Source organism: Felis catus, chromosome B4 (genome assembly GCF_018350175.1).
Source record: "Felis catus isolate Fca126 chromosome B4, F.catus_Fca126_mat1.0, whole genome shotgun sequence".
In the NCBI taxonomy this organism is placed as follows: domain Eukaryota; kingdom Metazoa; phylum Chordata; class Mammalia; order Carnivora; family Felidae; genus Felis; species Felis catus.
In genome coordinates this window covers 78,459,520-78,480,204 of record NC_058374.1, presented here as the reverse complement: position 1 = coordinate 78,480,204, position 20,685 = coordinate 78,459,520, and the positions used below count along the sequence as shown (strand labels likewise).

Here is a 20,685-nt window from a genome sequence, read left to right as displayed (position 1 = left end):
CTGCCTTAGGAAGGCAAAAGATCTATACAAAGGAAGTCAGTATAATCACCAATGGGGAGTTAAGTGTGGTAAAGAAAAGAAAATTAAATAAATAAGTAAATGACTAGAGGGCTCAAGATAAAGAATAATGAAGACAGGGGAACTACTGATCTGATCTGGGAAAGCTGAGGAAGTGTTTCAGCTGAAATCACTATGGAGGAATCAGTCTTGTAAAGAAGAGTGTCCAGGCAGAGAGCACAGCATAGGCAAAGGGCAGAGACAGGAAAGAGTTGGGCATATTTGAGGATTAGGACTAGGAAGAACAGTGTGGCTTAAGCATGAGAAGTGACATGGAAGGAGAAACAATTTGAGCTTGAAGAGAGAGATAGGGACCTGACCCCCGAGGGCCTCCTACAAGGCATCCCAATACAGTTGCAGAGGTTGTGCACTGCACAAAGGCTCCCAGTTGCCAAATTCTGGGACCTGCGTGGCTGCTGTCAACTCAGAGGAAGGGATGCCTTGTTGTAATTTGTCTGCCCAGAGGGACAACATGTTATGGATAAGCATAGGAAGTAGTTTGGAATTTATTCTTTTATTCCAGGGGAAGCCATGATGGATTTTAAGTGAGGAGGGTTGTGATCCGATTTCCTTTTTGGAAAGATCACCCTAATACTAGGTGAAGGGACGGTCCAGGGGCAAGAGAGGAAGCAGGGGGCACATTCAAGTGCAGTGGGGCAGGAGGGGGAGGGTAGGAGGTGGCCTGGCCGGGGGAGGGTGCCACTTAGACCTCTTAAAGCCACCCCTTGTGTGCTGGTTACTGCCAGGGAGGAACACTGGCATGGAGCCTCAAGTCTCAGGCCTAGCTCTGCTACTTACTCTCTGTCTGACCCTAGACAGGTCACTTGCCCTGGGTCACTTCAAAGAAAGGTGGCGTCCACCTCTTGGACATGCTGTGAGCACACATTATAGTTCTTGAGCTAGCATCTACTATGAGCTAGTATCAGGCATGAAATAAAGCAGCAGAGGAGACAGGAAAGGTCCCTGGGCTCTGCTACAAGGAGTGTATGTCGTAATGGAGAGGGGAGCCAGGCAAACACCAAAATCCCCCAAAGTCGAGACAGTTGTGGCTGGTCAGGAGTAGTAGGACAGAAAAAGCCAGTGGAAGGTGTGACTGCATTTTGGACTGGGTGAGGAGGCCTTTGGGAGGCAGAGCGGAGTACTGAAGGGGCCGATTAGGAGAAGAGTGAATGCAGAGGCCTCCAGTGGATGGGGTCTGAAACATACCAGGTACAGCAAGGGAGCCAGAGCAGAAAGCGAGAAGGGAGACAAAATGAGGCAGGCAAGGGTCAGAGAACCCAGCATAGGAGTTAGAATCTTCTTGTAGGAATGCTGGGGAACCGCTGAGGAGTCCTAGAACAATGGAGTAGTCCCTGGTTAGGCCTGTCACAGGTTGGGTGGCTGGTTGCTAAGGTCTCTGTGGGAGATCCAGGCCCTGAGGGTTCCAGGCACCGGTTATTTAGTTGCACAGGGATAGTTAAGGACTTTAGACAAGCCTTGGGCACCACCTGTTGTGGGTATTTGGGAAGGGAGGCTCCAGATACATTTAAACAAGAGGCCCAAGTTCTGAAGAGGGTGTGGGGCCTCTAGTTCAGGTTCATACATGTAAGTTAAAATCCACCAGACTGTTTCCCTGGCTGCAGGCTCCAAGCAAATAAGATGTAAAATATCGTGTGTGTGTGTGTGTGTTGGGGGAGGTGTTGGGGGGCAGGGTGTGTGTTTGAGTCAGAGCATGCGGGACCCCAATCCTGCCCCCCACCAGGCAGTCACCACGCTGACACAGATGCAAAAAACCATCAATTTTATACAGTTTGTGGTTCAGAAGCAACAATATGCAAAATGCTGGAACAGTCTGTGCTGCCCCCACCCAGCTGGACATGCCCATTCCTGTCCCCCAAGGGTTAGAGAACCCAGGACCCCTGCCCGGCAGGACCCAACTTAGTTATAGGCCCCTGGGAGGGGGCCAAGCCCTTAGGGGTCAAGGCCGGGAAGGAGGGGGACCAGCACCTTTGGCTGGTTAACTGGAACTCTGTATGTGTGTGGAGGGTGGGCGAGCGACCGGCCATCGGCCATTGCCGCCCCAGGCCAAGGGTGAGGAGCAAGTAAAGCTGAGGAGAGGGCTTCGTGGGACAGGGTTCCTCCCCTCCAGGGGAGTTGTTTCCCTGGACACCCCACAAGGCACTACTGACCCAGATGTAGGATGAACGCCCCCAAACCTCTCCCAACCCAAGCTCGCCTGGTTCTCCCTGCCCCGCCTCCCACTGTGGTTTAGGGGAGGAGGAGTAAAGGGTACTGGGGCCTGGGGTCAGCGGTCCGCAGAGGCAGCCAGGCACCGGCAGGCCAGCTGGGGCCGGCAAGGACCCTCTCCCGCTGCTGCGCTGGGCTCCTGGGGTCCCCTCGGACCCGGCCCCCCGCCCCTTCCCCCCGCCCCCTTTTTGCACTGGCTGGAACGAATAAATAAATAAATACCTCCCCCGCCCGCCCCGCCCCTACAGCTGGCTCTCCTCCTCCTCCAGGGAGCGATTGAGTCCGGGGATGAACTTGAGCAGCCGCCGGCGGAAGCTGCGGTACTTGGCTTTGCGCAGGCCGGGGCCGCACAGGGCCTGCTCGCGGGCCTCAGTCCAGAGCGCGCCCGGCGCCCCGCCGCCGCCGCCGCCGCCGCCGCCCCCGGGGCCCGCGCACCGCACGCTGGCGCTGCGGCTCAGCGCGGCCCGGGGCGCGGACGCCAGAGCCTCGGCGGGGCCCCGGCCCGGCGCGCGGGTGGGGGGCGGTGGCGGCGGCGGCGGGGCGGGCTGCTCGGCGCCCCCGAAGAAGCACGTGTGGTAGACGGCGTCGTCCGCGTCGCGCCCCGCCCGCCGCGCGCCCCCGCGGGGACCCCCGGGCGCGGCCAGCAGGGGGCCGAAGGGCAGCGAGCCCGGGAGCAGGCCCGCGCCGTACAGGCAGGAGCGCACCGACTCCAATGTATCATAAATGCTCGGGTCCTTCACCACCAGGCCTGCAGGGGCAGAAGACACGAGGAAGCGTTGTCAGAGGGCATGGAGAGGGGACCTCAGCTCCTTCCTGCTAAGCATCCGTGTGGCCCCTGGCCTAAGCCCCGCTTCCCTCCTCTGTAAAACAGGAATTATACACTCGAGTCCGTATGAGGACCACTGTGACACAAGAGCCCCGGAAGGCATTTGGAACGAGCTCACTGAGCCTCGCTGTTCCTATCGGTAAAATGGAGAAGATACTAACGCTCGCCTTCAGAAAGCTGTTGGGAGAAGGAACTAAAAATGTGTGTGCAGCGGCCCAGGGCAATATTGTACCCATAGCAGTAGCTCAACAAACTTTTCTTCACTTGGGAGAGGGAAGTAACCCACGAGTGCTGAGGGGGGAGCATGCATAGGGACATCAGTAGGGGTGAAAGGGACCCTTTGCACCTCCAATCTACTCACCGTGCACCAGCCGCTGCTCTTGGACCATTAGGGACCTGTATTCTCCCCACTTCTCATACAGGGTTTGCTGCAAGAGACACCCCCCGCCTCACTGTCAGGAGCTAAGCAAGAAACAAGCAGGAGGTGGGTACAGACGGAGGGATCAGGCAGTGCACAGAAGAAATCTGAAGGTTAAAAGCATATTCGGACAGGTAAATGAGCCCCTAAAAAAAGAGTGAGGGCCGGAGGGGCAGGAGCTTGGAAGAAGAGGGTGGAGGCTGGACGTTAACTGGGCCGCCCTACCTTTAGGTACTGCAGACGTGCCTCCAATTCAGCCTTCCGGATTGACGTCCCATACAGAGTTTCCAGCCTGAGGAGGTTGGGAATTAAAGGCTAAGTGAGCCCACAGGGTGCGGACACACTGAGAGAAGCTGGGCTCAGGAACCCTCAGGATGGCAGCGTCCAGACGTACCTGAGAACATTGCCAGACGCCTTAATGATGTCAACAATCTCTCGATGCCGGATACCTTCCACGTTCAGGCCATTAACGCTGGCGATGGTGTCCCCTGCCAGGCAGAGAGGGGGTGAGCTTGTGTTCCACGGGGCAGGATGGAAGAATTGCAGCCCCCTACCCTAGCCAGGAAGGGTAGGGGTAATACACAGAACGCTCCTGAATTCCCTCCTGCCACTCCTGATGGCTGTGTGGAAACCTTGTCCTGGCCCAGCGCCCCAGCATAGGGCCCTCAGAGACCCAACACCTCCACTCCCCCCTCAGGAAACTGTCCCCAAAGGCTGAGCCCTCTCAGCAACCCTGGGTTGCCTGCCTCCAGAGTTGGTTGTTTCTGTCTGGCCCACAGGCTATCATGAGACCCAGCCGAGACAGGAAGGGGTCAGGGTGAGTAGCACCACACTGAGAGCTAACAGTGGCCCCAGGCATGAGAGGCCTCAGCTTCTGACACCCTGTGCCGCTGCGGAACCTTCTGACTTCAGACAGGGCAAGCCACATTCTCTACGGGTCCATTTCCCATCTATAAAAAGGGCGTGTGATCCCTACTGTGGCTACTTCAGGGATCAGGAGGGAGAGTGAATATGAAACTATTTTGCAAAGTTGCAACATACCACTTGGCTACCGGGGGCTGCTGGTAAGTGGGCAAGGAGGTGAGGGCTTAGGGAAGAAAGTGGTGCTAGAAGGGGGCTTAGCTCTTGCAGTCTCAATCCCCTTCCTGGGGCCTGGGGACTCTAGATTTGGCTAATCCCAAGGGCCCCCAGTGGAGGCATCATTTCCTTGTTAGAGGACGTCACGCAGGTACCCCAGAGTTGGGCCGGGTCGGCACAGGAGAGGCCCTGATGTCCAGTATCCGAGCAGATCTAAGGGAATGTCGCCCCCTCCCCGGCTCCTGCACGGGCTGGGTCGCCAGACGGCCAGGAGACAAAACAGCAGCAGCGACATCTGCCATTTACCAGGTCCTGGCTCTGTGCCTAGGGACCCCCTAGGCATGTTAGTGCCCCCATTTCGCAGATGGGACTGCTCCATGTCACACAGTCAATGGCAAGTTTGCCTGGATCTCAAGCCCGCACTCTATCCATTCTTCTTGGCCTTCTCAAAACAGGAGGAGGAAAGGAAATGGGTTTCAGAAGCGATTTCTCACCCCCTCTGCTTGGAAGCAAGGTCCTACCCTCTCCCCAGGGCCCTGTATCCCAGGCTCGGGCCTCACCTGGTGTGAGCCCAGCCAGCTGGGCAGGGCTGGAGTCATGAACCCGGCAGACAAAGGTCACCATCTCCACCCGCTGCTCCTCCCGGTGGTGAAGGCCGTAAGTCTGTAACAGACAAGGGGCCCATCAGCCAGGGGTGTGGCAGGGCCCGGCCATCTGTCAGAGTGGCCTTCCAACCCTGCGCTCCCTCTGTGCCCAGCTTCTCCCACCTGGATCTCAAAGCCGAAGGTCTGGTTCTCCTCCTTCTCCAAAGTCAGCACTTTCCTGCAAAGGGACACAGGGGCCATCTCATCAAGACTGTCAGGACTAAGAGGAGCTTGGCGGTCCCACAGCGTGGTCTTCCGCTGATGCTGGAGGTCTGCTCCAGAACATCCAGGCAGGGCTCACCGTCTCCAGCGCCAATTCAACTCTCCTCGCGGGTTGTCGGAATGCCCGTCCCCATCCCCGGCTGACCTCCGCCCCCACGGAGCCGCGGAGACTCAATCTCGCCTCCAGTGGAGGCAGGCTCTGGAAATGGCTGGCCCCCGGAGGGAATGGGCTTCCCGAGTTTTTCAGCCACACCTCCAGCTTTCTAGTGAGCCCGAGAGACTAGCCGACTAGCCGAGGCCCCACATTCGGCCCCAGCCCTGAGCCTCTCGGCTCCACAGCCTTGGGGAGAGGGCTGGCCCCACCCCCAGAGGCCAGTCACGAGGCTCGACCACAGCTGCTCCTCCCAGCTGCGACGGGCCAGCCCACCAGATGTGAGGCTGGGGGGGGGGGGGGAGGGGAGCCTCGAGGCCGCCCCTTCCCGCACCGAAGGCCTGCCCACTGGACACAATGGTCTGGAGCGCCTCCAGATCCCCGCCTGCTGGGGGAGCCCAGAGTTTCCTCTGCCCACCCCCACCCCCTTCCTTCCCGCCCGGCCAGGGGCAGAGTGAAAGCAGCCTCCAAAGGCCCCTTCAAGTCTCGGCCGCTGAAAGGCCCTGGAGACCCAGGCCCGCAGCGCCCGGCCTGACCCAGATGCCCCTCAAATGCCGCACAGCAACTCCGGGCCCTGACTCCTCCCCACTGTAAACGCAGGCCTTTCCCCCCTCTGTGTGAGCTGGGGCGGGGAATAGGGTGACCCAAGTGCTGTGTTACCCCGGCGCGCTCTCGGGGTTTTCAGCAAGTGTTGGCGAACTTCTTCTGTAAAGGGCCAGAGAGTAAATATTTTGGGCTTTCTTTGTGGGCTCCATTCGGCCTCTGTCATACATTGTTCTGTTTTTATTTTTACAACCCTTTAGAAATATAAAAACAACTCTTAGCTCAAGGGCCAAACAGGCCAATCCGGCTGGCAGGCTGCAGTCAGCTGATCTATTTTAGAAGCCAGGCCCAAGTCTGCATGGGCCAGGGCCAGGGCCAGCACGAGGCCTGGGGTCAGGGCCTACTTCTTCCCCTCACCTCCGATGCTTCCTAAGAGGGCCGCCACAGGCTGGGACCAGCATAGGACTGGACTTCTGCAGGCAGGGCAGCCAGACTCAAGCAGCTGGACCCAGCTGGGCTGTGGTCTGGGCCCCCGGAGCTCGCTGGGGCTGGGAGAACTCAGGGGAACCTGAAGGCTTCTGCTTCCTCCACCTCCCAGATCCAGATCTCCCCAGGGAGGGCTAACCGGCAGGGACTGCGGGTGGCATGAGGAACACCTGATGACTCAAAAGTCCCTACCTCCTTTCTCCGCCACCCCCTTAGCACAGCCCACACCCCCACCTGCCCCTCACTCCTAGCAAGGGAGCCGTGCAGAAAGGGTGGGAGAGTGACGCCCCCTGGGCTGACGGCTGTGTCGTGCTGCCCCCCCCACCCCCATCCCCACCCCAGCACCTCACACTTTTGGACCAGGGCAGGGGCTGGGGTGCTGGTGACTCACCTCTGCTGTTCGGGACTCTGGCTGAGATTCTTCCAGCGGAATCCTGAGCCCTGCGGGGGAAGACAGAGGAAGGAGCAGGTGAGAGGGGAACTGTTCTTGAGCAGGTACTGAGAATCCTATTCTGGAAGGTCCCTCCCCTGGGCTCCAGCCCTGGACCGTGCACCTCACTTCCTGCTGCCTGGCTGTCGGGTCCCAGCTCCACACCTGCTTTGCTGCCAGTGTAACTGTTTGCCCAGTACCACTCCAGCATCACTCCACAGTTCTCCCTAAGGCTCTACCCCATAACTGAGACTGTGGGGACACAACAGTCCTACCAGTTTCCAGATGCATGAACCTTAATGGTTCTGTGCTAGCTCCCAGGTTGGGAGGCAAGGGGGACTCATTAATCTGGATAGAATAGTCTCTGTCCTCAGGGCATATGTCTGCAGGGCTCAGGCCTCCCAAACCCAGCAAGCTGAGGCAGGGGCTCTTTCCAGAGTTTCCCCAAGAAGGGCTGGTGTCTCCTGGGCTTGCCTGTCAAGGTACTCCAGAGACCCGTGCCAGTCGGGCATGTCCTCCTAATTTCTCAGCCACAGACAGTGACTTGGGGGAGCTGCGGTCAGAGGCCCAAGCGTGGAGGGGCAGGCAATCCCAGCCTGAACATGGAAAGGCAGGGGACAGTGGGGCCAAGTCTCCTCCCCCAAAGTACAGGCTGTTTCAGGGAGCAACTGTGGATCCCAGCTGTAGGTGGCCAGCTACACCCACCTCCACCTGTGTCTCTCGACATTGCCATATATTTTGTTGCTCTCTGGGACAAAAGCAAAAAACACAGATCTCAAACTTGTCCTTAAGTCTCACTATACTTAGGAGAGAGATTAGGAGGTTTTGTTTGGTTGGCTGGGGGTGGGTGGGGGGGTGGTGACAAGGAATGTCAGAGCTGAGGGTTCCTGCCTCCCTAGGGCCCTTGAGAAACTAGTCTCTCTCCCTCCCTAAATTATTGGTCTTTGGGAGAAGCCATCCCAGGCCAGCCCTTGTCCTGTGTGCCCTCAACAGCCCAGGGCCTTCCTGGTCTGTGCCCTAGTTAACCCTCCCCCCAGGCTGCTCCAAGGCTAGGAAGTGAAGTGAGCCCTCTTTTCTCCAGAACCAAAGACCAGCCTCAGGGGTGAGGGGAGTTCCCAAATGGGCCAGGGTGGAAGGACTGGGCAGCATAGAGAGACCCCTTTGTCTTTCAACCCGATTTTCATAAAATGCAAATTCTCAACAAGCTGTTCATTGTGTGTGGTGGGGGGAAGCCAAGGGCCAGGGGAGGGGGGAACTGAGCGGGGAAGGCCACCCCCCCCTCCTTAACCTGGGTCTTCTGTCCCCCTTTCTGAGCGCTCAGGTCCCCCAGGCCAGAGGAAGAGCCTCGCGGAGGGGGAGACTCAGAGGGCGGGCGCGGCTTGCATCCTTCCTGCCCCGCGGGCGCCCTGCGACCCCTCCCACTGCGTCCGGTCCCAGAGAAGTCCCCGGAGCGGTAGCCTCGCGCCCCGCACCTCCGACGCAGGGCCAGGCGGCAGGCCCGGAGCCTAGCAATCCGAGCGTCCCCTCGGAAGGGTGAGCTCTCGGGAGTCCGCGGCGCTACACACTTTCTCGTCCACCCGCCTCTCCCCCCCCCCCCCCCGGGGGCTCTCGGACCCTCAACTCGTCCGGGAGAGCGGCGGGACCCCAGCTCTAGGCCTTCACGTTCCAAATGGAGAAGCCCAGGCTGGGGGCCTGGGGGCCTGGGGGCCTAGAGACACCTGAGCGGGGGGCGGGGGGGGGGGGGAGTAGGGGGCGGGGCACAAGGGTGTTGAGGGCAGCTGGAGCGAGTAGGAGAAGGGGGTGCTGGGGAGGAGTCGGGAAGGAGAGGAGCGAGACGCGACGGCGGCGCGTGGGGAGTGGGGAGCCGCCGAGATTGGGGGCGGCGTGGAGGCGGGGGCCGCGGCGCGGGGAGGCTTGCGCCTTCGGAGGAGGGGGCCCGGGAGACTGGCCGAAGGACAGCAGGTTCTGAAACGTGTCGGTGGGGAAGAGCGGGCTGGGGGGGGGGCGGGGAAAGTGGGGGACCCGGTGGCCCCCGAGGAATATATTGTGGGGTCAGCGGGCATAGATGAGGGATGTTGAGGGGCTGAGCAGGTCTCGGGGCAGGGAGGGACACCGGAGGGTACCTAGAGCTGGGGGGCCACGGGAATTGGGGGGTGGGGACGCACCTTTCGGCGGGGCAGGGTGCCCCCGGACACGGCGAGCGCGCGATACAGCTCGGCCGGGTGATAGTCCTCCAGCGCCGCGTACAGCTCGTCCCCGGGGGCTCCGGGGCTGGCGGCTGCAGCACGGGGACCGGAGGCCGGGGTCGGGGCCGGAGCGGCGGGAGCGACTTCCGAGTCGGGAGCCCTGGCGGCGGGGTCCGGGGCGGCCGCCGCCTCCTCCTTCTGCTGCAGCTTCCTGAGTCGGCGTAGGGTCATGGCTCCGGCGACCGGCGACCGGCGACCCTCGGTGGCGGCGCTTGCTCCGCGCGGCGGGAATACCAGCGGCTCGGAGATGCCAGCCGGACGGGCGGCAGGTCGCTTCCCTTTATAGGATCGGCGAGCTGGGCGGGCTGGGGGGCGGGCTGGGGGGCGGGCGGGGAGCGGCCTCGGGTGGCCTCGCCCCTGGAGCGGCAGGCCCCGCCCCCGGGGGGGGCTGCTGCCCTGGAGCCCCGCCCACAGCGTCCGACACCCTGCCAGGCTGGGGAAAGTCTTGACCCGAATACCCGCTAGGGGAAAACCTAGCCACGGAGGAGTGGGGCAGGGCATCCTGGGGCGGGGCCAGGGGTCTCCCGGATACCTGAAGAGGGGATGAGTGTGTGTGTGTGTGTGTGTATCTGTGAAGGGGCTTGTGCACGAGGTTTGAAAATTTAGAGATGGATGGCTTTGGAGATTCATGGAGAATCTGGTGGTGAGGGTACAGAAAGGGATCACTGTAAGGAGGTTGGGAGGCTCAGGGAAAGATTCTAAGAGATCCAGGGATCTGCAGGAGCCTTTAGGCAAGGGAAGAGTGGTGGCTGCGCTGTGCAGGGGGAAAAGGATGTACAGGGGGAAGGGTGAGATCCCTGAAGGAGGTTAGAGATGACCCTGAGCTGACTGTGCAGAACCCCCCCCACCCCAGGAAGTGAGGGCCCAGGATCTCCCCTCTACACCGCTGCCCCAGAAGAGGTGAAAGGCTGCCTCCCCTTCTCTGTCAAGGGGAGAGGGAAGCGGTGGAAACCCGGGATCCCGTGGGTGTAGTTCTGGCGTGTCCCCTGGGAGAGTCTGGAGAGTGGTCCCTCCTAGATAAACTTTCCCCCAGCTCCTGATGTTGGAGCTCAGATACCCCTTTTCCCAGCAGAAAGATCTTAACTGTGTGTTGACTCATGGAGAGGGGAATGTGCCTGAGCTGAGTGGGTGCTCAGGGTTGGGGGATGTGCTCAACCATTCTCTGACCCTGTCTTCGGGACCATCCCCCCCACCCCCCCACCCCCGCCCTGTGTTACCGTGGCTGCCAGGCAGTGGGAGAGACTGGAACAGCCCAGCTGAAGTCTCTGTCGTCAGTGGTGCCCAAATAAGAAGTGAGAGGAGGAAGTGGAAGGCCAGTCTTGGCGTCTAAAGAGCAGCTAGCCACCACAAGGCGTCAGCATCACAAGCTGGGGGCCTCCGCATCCCACCATTGGCCACTAAACAGAGGCTGGGGAGGTACAGTCCCCATCTGTCCCCTTCTCCTCCAGTCTTCCCAAATCTGTGTTATGCCTTTACAGCTGACATTTATTGAGCATTTACCATGGGCCGTGCACACCGTTCTGTGGGTGCTGTTACATACATGTATTAACTCATTTGGCCTTCGTAACAACCCTAGGAAATCGGTACCTCACGGATGAGGAAACTGAGGCCCAGGGAGGTTAAGTAACGTGCTCTAGGCCACTGAGTGCCAGAACGGAGGCTCAAAGCCAGGCAGCCCGGCACCAGAGCCTGCCATCCTAACCCCTATGTGATGCTGTCTGCTTCAGTTTCTCCTTCCCCCTACATTTATGCCCTGATCCATGCCGGGTACCGGCTGGGCACTGGGGCTACAGAGTCTATGGTCTGGTTGTATATACATGTGCTGTGTTAGACGGGTGGCACGAACAGTCCAGAGAGGCAAGTGGCCACATCTGACAGGAAGGAAAGGCTGTCTCCTGTCTCGGTGCCCTGGTCTGTCTCAGTCGCTGTCCTTCCTTGTCTCCTTGACTCTGTCTTTCCCTCAGCCCCCCATCCCTGGGGCCCCAGCTCCTGCAGGAGCTATGGGTGGGAGGGGTCTGTGCCACCCCTCAGTAATTACACAAGTCCAGATGGCAGGATGCTTGTTGGGTGGGGGGCAGAGGGTAGACTGGGGGCTGCTGGGAGCCAAGAGCTGAGTCCCTTCCTCTCCCTCCTGCCACCTCCCCCTGGGCACCACCAAGTGGCCATCGGCTGAGGGGCCGAGGGGGTGTTGGTGGGGAAACATGGAACTCCACTGTGAAGCATCAGCACAGATGGACCCCTGGACCGTCTGCTGCCTGCTCCTGACAGACGGCATCTGGGGTGGGGGTGGGGGTGGGGATGGGGAGGAGAGCAAAGGCAGGGGAGGCAGTGGTTTGGTTTCTTTTCTCTTCACTCCTGTGCGTATCCCTGAAGAGACCAGCAAAAGGGCACCCTGTGGGATCCCTTGTGCGAAGGACCACCACCTTACCTATCCCAGGGATGACCTAAAGGACACCTCCTTGCCTGAAAGCTGGACAAGTGAACACCACGGGTGTCACGGCACCCGCGTCTAACAGCCCTGTTGAGACATTCCTCCTTCAGGGGCGCCTGCGTGGCTCCGTCGGTTAAGCGTCCAGCTCTTGATTTCAGCTCAGGTCACGATCTCACAGTTCATGTGATTGAGCCGCGTGTCGGGCTCTGTGCCGTCAGCGCAGCGGCTGCTTGGGATTCTCTTTCTCCCCCCACCTCTCTGCCCCTCCACCTGCTGGCATGTGTGGTCTCTCTCTCGAAATAAATAAACATTAAAAAAAAAAAAAAATAGACATTCCTCCTTCAGGTTTCCCCCTCTTCCAGGCAGAGCTCCGGAGAACCAAAGAGTAAGTGTGGGCCCAGGAAATGCAATTTCTGGGAGGCACGTGGCATGATTTCCTCCAGTCCTGGAATCCAAGAGCTGGAAAGGAAGGGCCTGCCCTGTGGCCTGGCAATGATACGACGTGGTCCAAGCACTCATTGAACACAGGAGGCAAACTGAGACCCGTGGGGGGGTAAGGATGGAGGCAGGACGGGCCCTAGTACCCACTAGACCCAAGGTCTCCGGCCTCCAGAGACTATTTAATTCAGCTGCTAGTTGCTCCCCTGAGAGTTCAGAGACGTGTGTGTGCCTGCTTCCTTCTCCCAATCTCCTCAGTGTCTCCAGGGAGGGGATGGGGGGCCCAGGATGCCACACTATGGGGTGGTGATGCCCTCTGGTGGCCGTGGGTCTCTGGGTGGAAAATCTTCAAACCAGAGTGAAGGGCTGTCTGGCTAGTGCCTGGCTCCACTCGGGATCTGAGTAGGGGTTTAGGGAATCCCCCACATCTCCTCTCCTGCGCAAGAGGGTCCGTGTCCCACTGAGATGCCAAGCTCCCCTTCGGTCACAGAGTTCCGGAGTCTCACCGCTGGCCCAGTTAGGAAGTTGTGTTTTTGATCTCCACCAGGGCTGCCGGGCTGCAGGTGAAGTTCAACAAGGAGAGGGCGGACAGCTGGAGGGGCCTCCTCTGTGCAAGAGTCTCCACACGCCAGACACGCGAGGTCGCTGGCGCTTTGCCTTTTCCCACCCTCCGCGACTTCCTCCTCAGCTCTTGCATGGCATCTGCTCCCCCCATCCTATCTTCCGCGGCTCCTTAAAGCTCGGGGGTGGAGGGGAGGGTGGGGAGGAGCGTGCTGCACACGCTGCCTGCCTGCTGGGACACCTCTCTCTGGGAGGCCTCCTTGCAAAAGCCCCATGACTCTGGCCCCTCAGACATCTGCACTCAATCTGTGGCTCATCCCGAGCCAGTCTGTGTTCGAGAAGAGCTCCCCAGCTTTTCCTCCGTTCGCTCCAGTTGCCCTGGCTCTTAGCTCTTGGGATAGGGCTCGCTGCGGCGTGGGCTGGCCTAACGGACAAGGTCTGCGGAAGACCCCTCCCCTTTGGGACGAGCCCCGGCCTGGATACCTAACAGTCAACAGTGCCCGGTGGAGGAAGTGGGGAGAGCCGACTCTTGTCCCCACCGTCGTGCTCCGTGTGCTCGAGCTCTAGGGTGCCATCAGGAAGCCGGGGCACTTAGAGCTCCGGCAGCTCAGGCCGCTCTGCAGTCTAGCTCGATGTCCGCTCCGGCATCATCGTTTGCTTCCAGAACGGGGAGAATGAATAATAAATAGCGCGCTGGGATTCCCCTCTGGGTACTGCTGCTGCTCCTAAGCTGGGGAACTGGGAGAGAGAGGGCCTGGGACTCAGCTGGCGCTCTGGTCAGGAATGAGGGGCTGGGCCCCCAGTTGCATGACACAGAGGGAGGCACAGACAGCCGGTGGGCAGCTGACTGGGCAGGGAGTGGTTGTTTTTCCTAATGGCGCCTATTGCCCAACAGTTTCCACTGGATAGTGTCTGTGTGTGGTGCTGGGGCCCCGGGGAGCCCGGCAGCAGGATCTGGCACAGCCCAAAGAGCCGATTCTAGGGGGTCTGGGAGTAAGGGCGAAGCAGATATGGTAGTTTATGTTGGAGACGGGTGGCCTCTGGGCCTAGTGTGGCCCAGAGGCCTGGGACCACCTTGCCTCTTGGGTGGGGAGGATGGGGTGTCCCCAGCTATGTAAACAGGAGAGATTGACAGAAGAAGGGAGGGTTAGCTCGCCAGCCTGCCTCACAGCACCCATGTGTTACTTACTCCTAGGACACAGGGCACGTGTTATTTTACCTGCCTTGCTCGTTTCAGAGCACGTACAGTGAGAAACAGAAAACAACTGTTCTTGGGGAGCCTGGGTGGCTCAGCGGGTTGAGCGTCGGACTTGGCTCAGGTCATGAGCTCACAGCTCATGGGTTCGAGCCCCGCATCCGGCTCTGCGCTGACAGCTCAGAGCCTGGAGCCTGCTTCCGATTCTGTGTCTCCCTCTCTCTCTGCCCCGCCCGCACCAGCGCGCACGGGCATGCTTTCTCTCAAAAATAAACATTAAAAAAAAATTTTTTTAAGGGAAGAAAAAAACACACGCCCAACAGTTCTTAGGGCCCCAGATACCCCAGTCCTCCGCCCTCTTGGCAAACACAGTTGCTCTGGTGGCTCGTCCCTGGTTCCCTCCCCAGGAGACAGGGTTGTGCACCCAACTATGGTTCTCCCATCGACTCCAAACTGAAGCTGGCTCCCCTCTTTCCCTGCCTGTTCACATGTGATCTTGGCCCAAATTTGTGCGTTCTCCCATGGTCTCTCCCTGCCCTCCAGCTGTCCCTGCGCCACCACCACAACGGTTGCCTCCCAAAGTCTGCACTGTGATCATCCCGCTTCCCCCCCCCCCCGCCCCGCCCCTGCTAAAACCCACCGATGGCCTATTCCCTCCATCGGGAATCAGGAACCCCACAGAGGTTTTAACTTAAGGGCGGCTCCACATACTCATGCTATAGAGGACAATTTGGAGATCAAGTCCAGACTCAAGAGGAAAAAGTGCTGATTTGCACAGGCTGAGGCAGCTGTCACAGGACAAGTGATGGCACTGGTGGCCCCCAGGATGAAGTCTTATTTCCTCAGCACGTGACAGCCCCAACGGACTCCCTCATTGCGGCTCTGGCTCCCTTGCCTCTAGCCTTAGCTGAGGACATCTGTGGTTCTTGAAGGGTGACACACGTTTTGATTAAAACCCTCTCCTCCTCTCCTCTGCCAGCAGGCCAACGCCTACAACAAAATAGAGATGTCACCTCCCTTGACCCCAACCCACTGGCGCTCCTATGCTCGCAGGACGTCCTGTATCTGCCCCTATCCTAGCATGTACTTCACCCCACTGTGGTTATCTACATGCCAGTCCGTTCTGCTAGTTTGGGAGCCCCTGGAGGGCAGGGGTGCCTCCTTTCTTTCCCCAGGCACCTGGTGTAGGCTTCCATGATACGTTACGTATAATTCTATAACGGGACTTGCCAGAATCTGCCTTATTGTCCTCTCTGTACAAACCCTCTCTCTGTCTTGAAGGGCAAGGACCACAGACTGCATTCCGCCTGCTTTATACATTTAGGGTTGCTCAACAAATTAAAGAGAGCCTAGGCCATCCAATTGTTCCTTAAACCTTCCCACCCCATTAGCACCCATCCTTGGTTCCCAAGGAGCATTCCTAGAGGGACCCACGGCTCTCTGCCATATTCCTTAAGTCCCATCCTGTCGGACCAGGGGATGCTCAACGACTTCCGGCGCATGGTGCTGTTTGAGTAAACACGTCTAGATGTTGCTATGAAGGTATGTTTTAGATGTGATTAACATTTCAACCAGCAGATTCTGAGGAAAGCAGATTACCCTCGGTAACATGGATGGGCCTCATCTAATCAGTTGAAGGCCCTAAAAAACCCTGCAGTTCCCTGAGGAAGAAGGAATTCTGCCTCCAGACTGCCTTTGGACTCAAGACTGCATCATCAACTCTCCCCTGCATCTCTAGCTGTCGGCTTGATTTGAAACTTGCCAGCCTCCACAGTCAAGTGAGTCAATTCCTTGAACGATCCCTCCATCCGTCCACCCTATTGGTTCTGCTCCTCGGGAGAACCCCAGTACACCATTCCAGGCTTGATCCAAAGCCTCCCCCCTTCAGGCCACCTTCATTATGCATCCCTCCTAAGTTCCTGAGTGCCTCCTCAATTCTACTTTACCCTTCATTCTGTTTTGGTCCTAGTTAGCAAGCACGTTCTCCAGACTGTAAACCTCAGAAGACACGACCTGCCAGGGACAAAAACTTAAGAGGTGTGAAAAAAAACCCAAGTGAGACATTATTCCAAAGAATTCAGGTCTCCTGTGTCACAGGGGCCTTGCAAAGGTGAAACAGTGTCGGTAACCTTCAAGGCACACAAAGAGGTACCAGCAAAGTTGCCCTTCTGATGTTCAGAATGGTGCAGGTGAAGCTGCAATCCATAGCCTGGTGGATTTTCGATCCACGCCTGGCAAGATGACTGATCCGTCACAGGATGGCTTTTTAACGGGGTTGAGATTCACTGCGAGCCACCACATCTTTTTCAACAGAGAGCTTCAACAGCCACAATACCTTGTCACTTCAGAGACACCTGGATTTCTGCAGCTATCTTTGTCCATAAATGAATTATGGCTAGGGCACAAGGACAATTTAATTAGCAGCTGATCCGGGTTATTGGGCTATGTGCCAAACTTCAAGCCAACTTCTTAGAGGTGAGTTACTCGATTTTCTCCAGCCCGACAGTCTCAGATGAGAGAGCAATGGAAAACTGTGGATAACCGTCAGAATTTTTTTTAGATTATTTATTATTAAATTAATTTATTTATGGAGAGAGAGAGGTGGGGAGGGGCAGTGAGAGGCGGGGGGGGGAGAGAGAGAGAGAGAGAGAGAGAGAGAGAGAGAGAGAGAGAGAGAGAAGCCCAAGCAGGCTCCACACTGTCAGTGCAGAGCCCGACACAGGACTTGAACCCACGAACTGAGATTGTGACCTGAGCCGAAATCAAGAGTCGGACGCTTAACTGACTGAGCCACCCAGGTGCCCCTAGATTTTAAGTAATCTCTACACTCAGTGCGGAGCTCGACCTCGTAACCCCAGGAGTCACATGCTCTACCGACTGAGCCAGCCAGGTGCCCCAACAGTCAGAATTTTTAAATACTGACAGGCTGGGAGCAACGAGCACACTCTCTGATAAATTTAACAGGGTAAACATAGAAGGTCTTGCACTTGAGTTCAAAATACCAACTTCCCACACATGGGCTGAAGGACAAGGCGGCTGGGCTTTCCTCAGCCCACGAGATGCAGTCCTGGGGTCCTCGGATGTGACCCGCAGGAGTCAGGCACAGTCTGGGATTCGTATCCCAGCCCGTGCTTTCAGTTACTGCCTGGATGGAATGTCGTGTGCCCTCCCGGCCCCAGGCTCTAGCTGGGAGCTGGGTTCAGTGGGGAAGCAGCGGGCCCGGGGTGGGGGAGGGGGGGGGAAGGGACATGGGACCGTGCAGGCGGGAAGGTGCAGCAGACGGCTTAGGGGCTGCAGCCTGGGACGAGACACCCTGGACCCAAGGTCTTTTCCACCCTGTGAGCTACACTGACAATTTATCAACTTCTCCGACCCTCCTCCGTTCCTAATCTGTAAAGACAGGATAATAATGCTGTTTGAGGATTGGAGCAGTTAATATACACAGATCAACTCTGGGTTCATTGCTTAGCCACACAGTAAGTTTTCAATAATGCTAACTAATGTTGACTGAAGGGACCTTATATGGAAGAGAAAGGGACCTCTCTCCACCACCTGTGGAGAAGTCACCTGGAGGCTTCCGGTTCCACAGAGGAGGGGCCTGCTACCGAGCAGATGGCCTGCGGGTGAAGGCGTGGGCCTGCCAGCACGGGGAGGATGCTGCCGGGGAGTCCAGTACCAGATGCCGAGGGACTAGGCGGCCTCTAGGGTCCCGGCTAAACTTGAGCTTCTGCACCTCTAGGACTCGCTATCCTGGGTTCCCGCGGCCGAGAGGAGGAAAGATCTGCCCCGCCACCCACACACTGAAAAGACAACGAAGCACGGGAAGACTCCCACCTCAAATCACCCGAGTCCCCCGAGATTCGCATTTATTCTCCAATCTACAAGGGGAGAAGCAGAACCTGAGCAGGGCTCTTAGGCAGCCTTCAAGGCTAGGTGGCTGCTGACACACCAGGATGGAGATCCTCTTTTGTACAGAGAAAAAAATGCTGAAAGACAAAGGCAGACACAGACAAAGCCCAAGAAAACGTGTGTGGTTTGCGCCACCCCCCACCCCCACCCCGCTGCCCTGCACACTCCAGGCCAGGCCGCTCCCGGTGTTTCAGGGAGGGGAGACCCTGCACTCAGACTGGCTCCTCTTCTGATGCGACCTGCTTCGACATGCTGTCGTCATTCCGGCCAACGAGGAAGGCAGCAAGGCCACCTCAGCACGCGTCTGCTCCCTTCCCCGCTCCCCTGACAAGAGCTGGGCGGTCAGTCTACACACATGGAAGACAGAGGGCACCAAAAAGCTCTGTGAATAAAACTTTAATAATGTACAGCAGAAATTGGACAGGCTCATTCTTATATTAAAACAAAAGATTTCCTATATTACAACTTATTTACATTTGCATACTGAAGAGGTAAAGTGTCTAAGTGGCTATTTTACAGTCCTTTCTAATAAAATGTACAAAAACAAACAGAAGTACCGAGAATGCCGTTCGGGGGCCTTGATGGCGACGTAAGAACGGGCTTTGACTTGGTCTGTGAATCCAGAATCCAGAGGTGTAGGTAGCCCTACGGATCAGGGTTGGTTAGCCCCAGGGGCCAAACACCACGGCTTTAGGCTTTAGTTTCTCCCCAACTCTCTAACTCCTAACCCTTGGTGTTAAGAGCGATGGGGACAGGGGTGGGAGCTTCCCAAAAAACTGCTCAGTCTTCCCCGAGGTGTGGTGAGGCCAGGAGGTCCCCCTGGGGAGAGGGCTAGAGGCTTGGGAGTCCCTGGGTCGAGGAGTGTTGGCAGATCCCAGAGGCTGGTTGTGACCGGGGCACAGGAGTCTAAGTTCCATTACCACCCACACCCTGCCTGGGTCTGCTGCAGAGCAGGTAGGTGGGGGGTCAGCAGGGCTGGGGAAAGAAGGTCCCCCTAATGACACCATTGGTATTCAAGGGAAATTAGTCAGTAGCCAGCAAACTGGCCCAAAGGGTGAGGCGAAGATCTCCTTTAACGCAAGGGAAGAAGCAACACATCAGGAAAATAAATAGGAAGACCGGGAGCATCTGGGAGACCCGTGTAAGCAGGGAGAGGCGTGCCCCTCCTCCACAAGCTTTGGCAGAGAATCACTGGGCTGGAGGCAGGCATGCTCTCAGGCTGCAGACATCATATGCCTCCCCTGGGGGCAGGAAGGGGGCTCAGAATGAATGCAGTAATTTAGGGTCTCACTGCCCACTGCAGGGCTCTTTGGGGGTATGGAGGGATCCTGGTCCTTGGTGGTCTTTTCTAAGAGCAATCATTCCAGGCTCAAAAGGCTCTCAGAACCAACGGTACAAACTTCTGGTCTTGAAACAGGCACCCACTAACTTGAATCGGCAACTTCTTCAGTGTTCCAAGAGTAGGACCCAAGCCTGTCTTGCTCACATAACGTATTCCAAGTGCCCAGCACAGTGCCTGACACACAACAGGTACGCAGCAAACATCTGTTGAGTAAATGCCTGGAGGAGAAGGCGCAACCGGCTGGACAATGCACAAAAGGCCAGGGCCCTGAAGCAAAAACCACTCACAGAATTGAGGGGTGGGGGGCACAGTGCAAGAGAGACTAACCTCCAGGGCAAAGAGGGAGGGACTCTCGCTGCTCGGTGGGAACAGGCTCAGGTGCAAGGACAAACATTTCCAGTGTGACTGAGCTATGTGCGCTTGATTGGAGCATTTTTTTTTTTTTTTGTGGTTGTTTTGTAGCAATTTCTTTAAAAACAAAGAGGTAATCATCACATAGAGATGGTTTTCCTTTTATAAAAACTTAACAATATTAAAAAAAGTCAAAATTCAGACCCTTCCAATAAAATTAAAAAAAAAGAAAAAAGAAAAGAGAAAAGGAAAGGAAAAAGAAAAAAGAAAAGAAAAGAAAAGAAAAGAAAAGAAAAGAAAAGAAAAGAAAAGAAAAGAAAAGAAAAGAAAAAACAAACCACTCCAGTTAAAAGTTATGGCTTCAAAGTTATTATATACCTAAGATACGCTGACCAAACCACCACCCATAACCGTGCTTCTAGACATCATTAAATACTATACTCAGGTTAAAATAACAGGTTTGGCTCGGGCTTTTCCCTTTCACAGGCCCCTGAAGTGGGTACGTGTCTCCCATCTCCCCTCCACCGCGATCAGATAATCCAGTAAAAGACCCATGCAGATGCCTCCCTCCCACCCCGACTCCCCCCCCCACTGCTTGCCCCCCCTTCCCCTTCCCCACCCTAAACCCATCACCACCAAAAATATACACTGCTGTTTCCAGAATCTGGGATATGAAAGACAGATGTGACATTCCAATGTGAGTCCCAGGATCAGGGCCTCAAGTCCCTTGGCCCTTCTTGATGCTGTTGAGGATGATGCCCTTGGGCTGGCTCATTTCCCACGGTTGCCGCTGACCACAACACCCGAGACTTCCACCGAGATTCTTTCCCTGCCCACCCCCGCCCGTCCCTGCCTCACATTTGGACCCAAAAATCTCCCCCGCCTGCCACGGACAACCGGGCCAGCTTTGGTTCCACGGTCTGAAATGGAGGTGCCGACACATGGGCAGGCGGAGCAGCCTGCTGGGAAGGGGGTCCCGCCGTGGCATGGGGGTTCTGGGGGGAAGGGGCCAGGAGAGAGACCTTCGGGAAGGGCACCAGGGAGACTAGACGCTGCTCACTACCAAACAGAGGCACCAGCACGCAGAGACGGCATGACAACCACACCCCCGACCTGCACATGCACAGAAAGC

General features: G+C 57.3%; 1 protein-coding gene and 1 long non-coding RNA gene across 6 annotated transcripts; one reads left to right on the top strand and one right to left on the bottom strand.

The window, feature by feature from the left end:
* Positions 1 to 1,820: 1,820 nt before the first annotated feature.
* TAMALIN (trafficking regulator and scaffold protein tamalin) lies at positions 1,821 to 9,594 on the bottom strand. Of its 2 annotated transcripts, XM_023257092.2 has the most exons (8): positions 9,246 to 9,594; positions 7,042 to 7,091; positions 5,372 to 5,426; positions 5,165 to 5,267; positions 3,922 to 4,015; positions 3,753 to 3,819; positions 3,471 to 3,537; positions 1,821 to 3,031 (listed from the first exon to the last, which is right to left on the bottom strand). In XM_023257092.2, exons 1-8 carry the CDS (start codon positions 9,495 to 9,497, stop codon positions 2,526 to 2,528), a joined length of 1,194 nt encoding a protein of 397 aa, XP_023112860.2. In that variant the 5' UTR covers positions 9,498 to 9,594; the 3' UTR covers positions 1,821 to 2,525. The 2 variants fall into 2 exon arrangements, with proteins under 2 accessions (XP_023112860.2, XP_023112861.2); XM_023257093.2 differs by lacking the exons at positions 7,042 to 7,091; positions 9,246 to 9,594 and adding an exon at positions 5,550 to 6,944.
* Positions 8,436 to 19,661, top strand: LOC102900720. 4 transcript variants are annotated; one of them, XR_006600717.1, is made up of 6 exons: positions 8,436 to 8,613; positions 12,120 to 12,310; positions 12,743 to 12,836; positions 15,530 to 15,729; positions 15,921 to 16,426; positions 17,691 to 19,661. It is a non-coding gene; the product is annotated as an uncharacterized LOC102900720 (long non-coding RNA). The 4 variants fall into 4 exon arrangements; XR_006600716.1 differs by lacking the exon at positions 8,436 to 8,613 and adding an exon at positions 9,673 to 10,742; XR_440757.4 differs by lacking the exon at positions 8,436 to 8,613 and having other exon boundaries at positions 9,673 to 12,310.
* Positions 19,662 to 20,685: the final 1,024 nt, after the last annotated feature.